This window comes from Egretta garzetta, unplaced genomic scaffold (assembly GCF_000687185.1).
Source record: "Egretta garzetta isolate BGI_Z169 unplaced genomic scaffold, ASM68718v1 scaffold245, whole genome shotgun sequence".
In the NCBI taxonomy this organism is placed as follows: domain Eukaryota; kingdom Metazoa; phylum Chordata; class Aves; order Pelecaniformes; family Ardeidae; genus Egretta; species Egretta garzetta.
In genome coordinates this window covers 1,431,002-1,440,322 of record NW_009259721.1, presented here as the reverse complement: position 1 = coordinate 1,440,322, position 9,321 = coordinate 1,431,002, and the positions used below count along the sequence as shown (strand labels likewise).

General features: G+C 45.7%; 1 protein-coding gene across 1 annotated transcript; it reads right to left on the bottom strand.

The window, feature by feature from the left end:
- Positions 1–5,786: 5,786 nt before the first annotated feature.
- WDR77 (WD repeat domain 77) lies at positions 5,787–9,316 on the bottom strand. Its single transcript, XM_009639430.2, has 8 exons — positions 9,306–9,316; positions 9,185–9,234; positions 8,447–8,517; positions 8,009–8,063; positions 7,788–7,859; positions 7,576–7,684; positions 7,063–7,131; positions 5,787–6,849 (listed from the first exon to the last, which is right to left on the bottom strand). The coding sequence occupies exons 1-8, from the start codon at positions 9,314–9,316 to the stop codon at positions 6,690–6,692; spliced, it is 597 nt and encodes a 198-aa protein (XP_009637725.1). The 3' UTR covers positions 5,787–6,689.
- Between the last annotated feature and the right edge of the window lie 5 nt (positions 9,317–9,321).

Below are 9,321 nucleotides of genomic sequence, written 5' to 3'. Positions count from 1 at the left end.
GTCCGCATGGCTGCTCCACCACCTTTGTCTGGCTGGGAGGGGATGAGAAGGCACCTGGGTCGGTTGTCTCCTCCTCCATGGGCACCTGGGATGGTCCCAGCCTGCCAGCAAAGACACTGCTCGAAACTACTGATGGGGAAGGCGGGAGTGAACCTGGGACTTGGTCTTTTCTTGAAAGACTGTCATGGAGAGTAGTTACTGCAGAGGACAGGCTGCTGTCTTGTTCCGCGAGCAAACGTGGCTTTCCTTCTCCTATTTCCCCCCCTGTATTATTTTCAAGACTTCAGCCAGATAGGTCTTCTAAGAAAGCCAAAAAGCATCCTTAGTTCTCGTTAAAGAGCATCACCGCTGGAGAGATTGGTTTCAGTTTGTTTTTTTTTTAATTGGTTTAAACCCAGCATGCTTTGGGAGTAGGGAGAAACCGACTGGGAGATGTGAATGGAAGCAAGCCTGTGTGTAGCTAAATGTAGGGGAATTAACGTAAAAATGTGAGGCCAGTGGGATGGAAATAGAGTTTAGGATGTCTAGATCCTAGCCCCTTCTGTCCCCGCCTCCTTCAACAGCCTTGAGCAAATCAATTATGCCGATGCCTTAAAACCAGCTCCTGGCTTTCAGCGCCTGTCGTGCTGCGCTGGGGGCAGCTCTGCCGCCAAGGTCTGAGCCCCCTTCTCCAGGGAGCAACTGCAGGGGGGCAGCCGTTTGGGAGCACGCGCCCTTGCTTTCCTGTGCCTTTTGGTCACTGTACATGTTTCTGTTGGTGATTATGCCTTGGGGAAGAAGGCTGTGAGGCCAGGATGGGTGGCTGTAAAGCACTCTGGAGACTTTAGACATTGAGCAATCCTTTTCTTTTATCAGTTGGTGGGTGTCAGCAACTCACCAAGGTGCTGTGCTGGTGGTGCCTTCCTCAAAGGGTCTCTTGCCACTTCATACCCCCATAGACCTCACCTCTGAAAGCCAAGCCACAGGGGCCTTATAAACTGTTATACTGAGATTTGGCTTTGGTTTGTCTGATTGAGCAGCTAAATTGCGGGGTGATTGTAGAGTATTTGATGCTCCCGGTGTGTGGAACATGACATACCTACGGGACCCGGCTCCTGCTCGTTCCATAAGTGCTTACCTGGGCGCTGGACGTGCGTGCCAGCCTGTCCCTGCTCCTGCCAGTGCCTCTCCGAAGGAGCCAGGGGTGGCTGGGTGGGGGATCCAGGGAGCCCTAAAGGGGGTGTTTTATACTGCAGAGCGAGCAATACAGCCTCACGATAGCTGACCAAAGTTCTGAATAGCCAACTTCCTGAAATTAGAAATATATAATCTTTCTGGTAGGTAACCTTGCTGAAGATCACTGTAAGATAAGTGTGAAAACCTGCAGAGAATGTTTTCTAATCGCTGACAAACTAAAAGCACTTTGAGACATCAGTCTACTGTTACGGAAAGCACTTTCTCTTTTCAGTACTATATGGTATCATTAGTGCCACTCCAGCTTGCACGCACGTGTGTATGTGTGCACGTAAGCAGATTTTGCTCTACAATTTGACTCAAAATTCAGAGATAAATTTTCCTTCACGGTGGAATTTTCAAGAGCATTACCTTGATATTAATGTCATGTCCTTGACGTTCTGTGATTCTGTGTTATTTCCAACGTTACCTAATAATTTAATAACTGTTTGAAATATTGCAGCAGCTTCCAAGTATTCTGAACTTTACTTTGCTGTGAATAAAATGAAAAGGCAAATACCATAATCGGTCTAATACCTAATTCAAACGGCATTTTTATGCCAGTAAGTTGCAGTGACTTGGAAGATTTCCAGACTTGCTCACCCCAGCCAGTATTGAAGTAACATGTTTTAAATATCTGGGTGTTGGTTTTTAAAAAATGTTTATGGAGAAAAGTGACTATGGAGTAACTATCTGGGTATTTAAGCGTGCCGGTGGCAAGTAGAATAGCCTCCCCGCCCCTTAAAACATGGAAGTTTCTCCATGCGAGGAGCATCTTGAGGATTCTTCCTTATCCGTGGAAGTAAAACCATGAGCCTGTTGGAGTGGCTCCCGGGTCATGTTTTAGTGTTGGATGAAGTTTCACCAGTTTAACTTGAAACAAACCAAAGGAGCTTCTCTGATAATATTGCAACCTAATTGTTTGTTCTTCCTGACACTTTTTTTCCAAAATAATGAGTTATAAGTGCATATTAGTTCTCAAAAGCAGCTTTAAATTTAAAGGCTTGTTGGGAGACTTGGGCCTTCAGGACTGACTTTGCCCAGAAATGGTGTGTGTGCAATTTTCCCCCTCAAGAATTCTCCTAAATTCGAGAATTTGAGCGTATCCCCAACAGAAGTTGCGTTTCTTTTTTTTTTCTTTTTTTTTTAGAGCAAAATGTGAAACTCCAATGGTGGTACTTGCTTTGAATTTCACATTTACTGTTTCTCCCAGACACGCAATTCATATGTAGTTGTAACATGGTGTTGTGTAGCGCGGAGTGCCTTGTTCCTAGCAGACGTGTATTTGTTTATATTAAATATTAGAAGCATGATAATGTAAGCCAGTTTTATGAAATAGCCATTATTTGTTTGAAGAACATCCGTTCTGGGAATGCACAGTGGGCTAAGCTGTAACTAGATCAGGTAGGACTCTGCTCACAGCTGTAAAACTGGTTAGCGTGAATGTTTTAAGCGGTGGAACTATTCTGTTCTTGAAACACTCTGGGCTATCCCTGCTGCTTTTGAATGCATTAAGCAAAATTCTAGTGTTTCAGTAACAAGCAGACATTTATGCTGGGGCCACTGGGAACTGTTTGCGTTACAAAGAAGCCGCTGTCGGAGCTCTTGGCAGCCAAAGCACTTATGGAGGAAGTTAAATCCGTGGAACGAGGACCTGTGGGCTGCGGGGATGGGGAAGAGCTCCCTCTTCCTTGGGCAGGTAACTTTGTCAGGACAGCAGGTAGATAAATTCCTCTGATTCCCGTTTCTGCTCCTCCTCCCCAGCTGTTCCACCATAGCCATTTCGCAATAGAAGAAGAAGAAACGGAGGGGTAGTAACGGAGCAAAGGAACCTCCCCTACAGCCCAGCCTTAGTGCTGCGAGCAATCTTGAAGCCTGACAATGGAATTATTCCCACTGCAACCCTTTGGTTGTTCCAAGTCTTGATACAACTTAAATTATCCCCTGCAGCTGCCTCTCCCTCAAAAGTACCTGCTAACGTAGTATAACCGATAGCTTTACCTATAAAGTGTTGAACAAAGTCTCTTATTTATCAGTGCCATTGAACACCAACCTTCTTGCATTAAATATGTCTGGACATATTGTTTAATTACACGTGTGGTCTGACTTTATTTAGCATTGCCTAAGTGGGCCGTCTGCTGCAAGACCAAGATCTTTGCATGCAAGATGCAAAGGACAGGCAAATGCAGCTCCAGCTGGCCTCAGCAAGAGTCTAAATTTCAGCTTGCCTAGGGCTTGGGCCAGTTTCTACTTACCAGTTGTTGATATAAATCCTGTGGCAACAGAAGTGTTTTTAGAAGCCTGATAGGGGAAGGAAGGGGCAGCTCACCCTGACTGCCCCGCCACTCTCCGAACACCCCTCGCATCCAGCTGGTTGGGCAGGCTGGCAAAGGAGCTTGTGCAGTTCAGCCTGTGCTGCTTCTATAAATAGTTCTTGGGTTTGAGCTTTTCATTAGCAATGAAACTTGCATACTTATTTGCAAGTCCTAACTAGAATGTTGTACTTGAAAACGCAGCGTGAGCAATGCAAGCAGCAACATAAAAGGCAGCCTTGTCTTCATAGTGGCTTCTCTCCACTCCTCAAAACTATGCTTATTTGCATTCTCATCTCTTTAACCCAGCTCTGGCTACAGAACCAGGTCCTTCGGGAGGGAAGCGTGCACTACGTATCATGAAGCTTTTACTCCAGCCACAATGTATTTGTGGAAGCATCCCCAAACCTGAACGGCACCTAAGGTAGCGCAGACAGCGTGAGCATACCGCAGACCCCAGAGAATCCTCCCATTCCTTTGCAGCTACAGAGCCAGCAAGCATTGATGTGGTGGTGCCAGTGTTTCTGCCACGCTGCTGTGCCTATTTACTGCAGCCTCGCTAGCAATGGTCCCGGCAGCCAGGAGCCAGGCTAGCACAACACGAGGGACTGCTAGCCAAACCATCACTCTTCTGTGCTTCTCTTACGAAGGCAAAAAAACCAAGTGTAAGTGGCTAAAAAAAAAACCCAACTAAACTCTTTAAAGATGGAAACATTCAAGGCCAGGTTGGACGGGGCTCTGAGCAACCTGATCTAGTTAGTGGTGTCCCTGCTCCTGCAGGGGGGTTGGACTAGATGACCTCTAGGGGTCCCTTCCAACCCAAAACATACTATGATTCTATGTGTGCCAGTGTCTGGAGGGGGGGGCTGCTGCCCTGCCACTTGTCAGGCTGGCAGCTGCTGCCCTCCTGTGGCAGAACACAAACCTTCTCCCAGATGCTGAAGCAGGTTTTTTTTTTTGTGCTGCCACACTAAAAGTCTTCTCTAACTGTAAACGAAGAGGATTAATGCATCAGCAATGACCTGTTGTCCATCTAGGCTTCACCTTCCACCATACACTCTGCCATGTTGTGTTTTGCTTACAGGATGGCAACGTGGGGAACTGTTTAATACTTCACATTAGACATTGAAAACGTTTCTTTTTAGCTATGCACAATGGAAACCCTACTTCAAGTTTTTGAGAGAAAAGCTTCCTGGGAACAAGCAGGACTCACAGCCTGCCTTGCACTAGTGCTGCGGAATCCGAGTACCCTGGCATAGACAGCAATACGGTGCACGCTTATTTAAGAACTGTTTTAATTTCAGGGACTGAAATCACAACTTCACTTGAACTGTGTGAATGATCTCAGCTGGCTCTTCAGTACTACAGAGATGGCCCAGTGAAACTTATACCCAGTTACAAATGAAAACTGTCATTTATTTAAAATCTGTCTTCCACTTTTTCCAAGACAACTTTTTCACAAGCAGCGCAAGACCTGTCTCAGTTTTCAGTACACCATCAGAGGTCTGCAACAGGTAACGTTTTTGGTTGGTCAAGGGGTACTTTTTGAGGAAACTTGCCAGTTTTTATAATCATTTACCTTTTCCTTGTCATACACTGCTCTAGACCACAAAGTTTGCTCTCTAAACACCTGTATGACATGAGAATTAAAAAAGCAGCAAACAAGGTTTAAAAAGAGTACGATAAAAGCACAGAGCCTGGGAAAGCTTAGCCTGCTGGAAAATTAATTGTGGGTTCTGCATAATTTGGATCAGCTAAAACCTGTGTTTATGCAGGGATAAGCCCAGTGGAAGTGGTGTACAGTTTAGTGTTGCTATCGTGCTAAGAAACAGGAGGAGCATTCATCAATAGTATTTTTTGTTTCATTAGTCAGGACTTGTTTTACGGTGTCTAGGAAATATTAGGCCAGACCAAGCCACATCTGGAGCAGTGGCAATGCATGCAGAGCAATGTGGGGGTTGGTTTTTTTTTTTTTTTAGTTAAGTATGTTCCAGGGAAACAGTTTAGTTTGAAAAGTATGTGGTATATTACAAAAAACACCTCCTGGGATTATGTGGAGTCTGTTTTGGGGATTACGGGATGCTTGGCCCCCTCAGTCTCCGGCACAAGAAGTCACTCAGCACAAGTGCAGAAGGAGTCTCATTTATCACTAAGCAGAGTCTGTTTATAGGAGCAAGCAAATGAAAACTGAAGTCCTCAGTCCAGTTTTTTTCCTTACATAAAAAAACGTTTGTTCACAGGTCTGATCTTTCAAGTCCTCAGTCCAGTTTTTTTCCTTACATAAAACGTTTGTTCACAGGTCTGATCTTTGAGTAAGTTGTCTTCAGCACAGAGGAGATGAAACATGGCATCAAACAGCACAGCGACTGCCAACTTCTGGCTTCCAGCACGCTACAGTAACAGCCCCTTTGAGCTGGCCTCTGCTGCGAGCCGATTTTTAACATCGCAGGTCCCAGTATTTCAGCACGGGCCATGCAGTGTCATGAAGGTGTTCAATCTCAGGGCTACAGCTGGGATCCTTACACAGCACACAAGGCTCCTCACGCCAAGCACTGGCATTCCGATACCCAGCAAGGGAGCAGAAGTGCATAAACAGTGCTCGCCCTAGGATCCACACTAGCAGATAGCAAAGACTGAACCTCTAAACCACGTGCTGCGGTAAGGACAACAGTGGAACCCTTCTAGTCTGTAAATGCTAACGCATCTTCCCCTTCAGCTGGAAGAACTGATTTACAGAGCAAGGAGCTTTGCTCAAGGATGAAGCTCTTGCCTCCAATTAACGAGAGGTATTGTTTTTAACCTCCCCAAAAATGTTTCTACTAATTCCGTGGTTTGGAGAAATGAGGGAAGAATAGAGTAGTCCTTTTTTTTTTTTTAATTATACTTAATTCTCTGTCTCTCACGTCTCCTCTGTGCCTGAAGTCAATTTATTTTTTTTCTGGGTAAAATACTGAAGTCTTATCACAGGTGAAGCCAATGCCCAAGGAGAGGGTAAAGCTTGGTTTGTAACTAACTTATGCCTAATGCAAAATTACTACAGGAACCTTCTTAGTCACAAGCTTCAAGGCAGAAAACAGACCATGCCCACTCCAGTTCACACACACCTTTGACTTCAGCAGAATCAAAGTGATGCCAGGAAGGAATTTGGACCACGAGTTTATAAAACTATTCTTTTACACAGTTGACTCCAGAAGCTTCACCAGTTGGTAAGGGGACAGTGTGATGTAAAACCTGATGATCCCATCCAACTGTAGTGAGCAAGGCATCGTCCGAAGGAGACCACGATAAGCCTTTTACAAAGTCTCGATGAGAACGGTTTCTGAACCTGGAAAAAAGGAATGCTGCATCAACCATAAAGCATTGTCACGAAGAGTTTATGGGCTTGTGCTATTCCTAACTGCTGGTTTGTTCGAATGATGCTCCCCTCTTTAAGGAGTATTTTCATCTTCCACTCAGCACATTGATAAATCATTAGCTTAATGAGAAGTCAACAAGACAAACAGCTATAGCAGTGAATACATTCTTGGCTAATACTTACACCTCCGAGAGGTCTGAGTCAAGAACAGCTACTGAACAGTCTTCACTGATCGTTGCCAGTAAGGGTGAACTAGAGGACAGAGATGAGACCATGGTTAGAACAATCACATACAAGAAAGCTGCTCAGGGATAGCCTTGTGAAAGGCACATTTCTTAGTGAGCCTGGCCCAGCTACAGCGAATTAACAGACACCAAATCTTACAAAAAATTGTTCAGCACTATTTGGCAGGTTGCCAGCATGCTAAACGAGAATATTCTATTGGCATCGGAAAGCAAGTAATCCTTCTTCAAGCAGAGGTGAGTGGGGCAGTAATGCTGAGTGCTGCAAAAGTGTTCTCACATACACTCACACCCTTCTTGTCAAAAGCGAGACCCTGGTCGGTTTGCTCTATTCTCTATTGATGATCTTGATACAAAGACCAAAACGAGTGCTCTCATAGGTTTTACTCTAAAAACAAGTAATGTTTTCAAGTGTATGTAGTCACAGATTCTACACCAGCGTATCAGACTGTACCTATGTGTAGAAAATGCAAACCCCGTGATACTTCGGGCATGCACAGTGGAGCTGAGGGCAGAATCAGGATTCTTTGTGTCTACTAGTGCAACTGTTCCATTTTCATCACCTTCAAGAGAGGAAGGGAGAATGAGGTTATTAGCAAAGTTGTCATGTGAAAAGAAAGACCTTGATTTGTCTGGTGAAAGTCAAATAATAAGAGCACTTCTTACCCAAAGCAAAGATGTCACTTTTCTGTGGATGCCACATAAGTGAGGTAGGGAGGTAATTACAGGCACTGCAAACTGCAAGAAAATAAACTGGGATGAGCAGTACACAGATATTCCTACACTGGCTCAGGTAGCACTGCTACCGCACTAAGACAACTATTTAAAATTTTTTTTGCTTCCAACAGAAGCTCATACGCAAGGAGCGACTGCATACAGAAACGTACCGATTCGGGTAGCTGGTTTGGGGCATCTGGTGTCCCAGAGCAAAGTTCTGCTGTCCTATAAATGCAAAGTGAATGCGAAGGTTTTTACAATTTCTTTGTGGCAGGGGGTAGGCATAAACTCAGATTCACTGCAGAACTGCTACCGACCCACGTTCAAACCCACACCACCTCCTCCTTTGTGTTAAAACGACGCTGCCATTAACTGGGAGTTACCTCCTTCAGTCACCCCCAGGACAGAGCTGGGGACTCCCACGTTTTAACACAGACTTGTAGAAATCAGCTTGGTAAGCTGACTGGCAACTTATCAGACTGGAACATTGAAATAACACAGGTATGCAGCTTGTAACACAAAAAGTGGTTTCTCGGTAAGTGCATTTAACGGTAAATAACTAAAATATCACTTTTATCAGGTAGATTTAGACAGAGAGCGAGCATTACCTCAGCACAGGACAGGAACACAGTGTCCTTACCAGGACAAGAAGCCACACACGTCACTGAACCGGAGTGAGCTACCAAAAGCACAAAAGGATAAAGAGCCTCAAAGATTATATCCAAGTTTCCCACATGTTCCCAAGGATCTCTGAAGGCACAGCGGTATAATAAAGAGTAGTTTATGCCCAGATACAGGCTTAACTTCTACTCAGCAGCAGCCAACTGCTTCCTATCAAACGGAAGAGCTGCCAGATCCAAGCAGAGCCACTGCAGTCAAGTCCCTGGGACGTGCAGCAGCTTGAGGAAGCCTCTCCGACAAGAGGTCAGCTACAAAGGGGCTGGGGGGGGAGAGGATCAAAGCACGGCCTCTGCTGTGGCTAGAGATCACAATACCACATCTCCAGAGATCAGCACCTCTAACGAGCTGTCCTTCAAAACAAATACTGGTTAGGAGATCACACAATGGTATGCAGGTGGAAGAAAGGTTTCAGTACAGAATAAAGTACACTTAGAGATGCAAGGCAAACTAGGCCTTACAGCATTCATTTTACAGGGAGAAATGAACGACTGACAAAGAAATAAAGCTGTGCCAGAAACTCCACAGACTGGCAAGCATCAGATCACGGACCCAAGTGTGGTTTGGCAGACGGGAGTTAACCAGTGATGCTGCAGGGCTGAGCTCAGCCTGCGGCAACCGGCGAGGGGCCCGGAGGAGCTGGGCGACGGGGCCGGTGCGGCACTCACCTCTGTAGGAGTGCAGCACCGTTTGCTGCGGGATGTCCCAGACCTTCACGCTGTGGACAAGAGCAAGCAGTCAGCGCCCGGCGCGGGCCCTGCCGCACGCAGCCGGGCTGGGGGCACTCACCAGAAGTCCATGGTGC

Coding starts and splice junctions, on each gene's coding strand:
- WDR77 (XM_009639430.2), bottom strand. Junction 8,518..9,184: donor GGTGCTGCACTCCTACAGAG/GTGAGTGCCGCA, acceptor TGCTTTTGGTAG/CTCACTCCGGTTCAGTGACG. Junction 6,850..7,062: donor GACTCAGACCTCTCGGAGGT/GTAAGTATTAGC, acceptor CCTTTTTTCCAG/GTTCAGAAACCGTTCTCATC.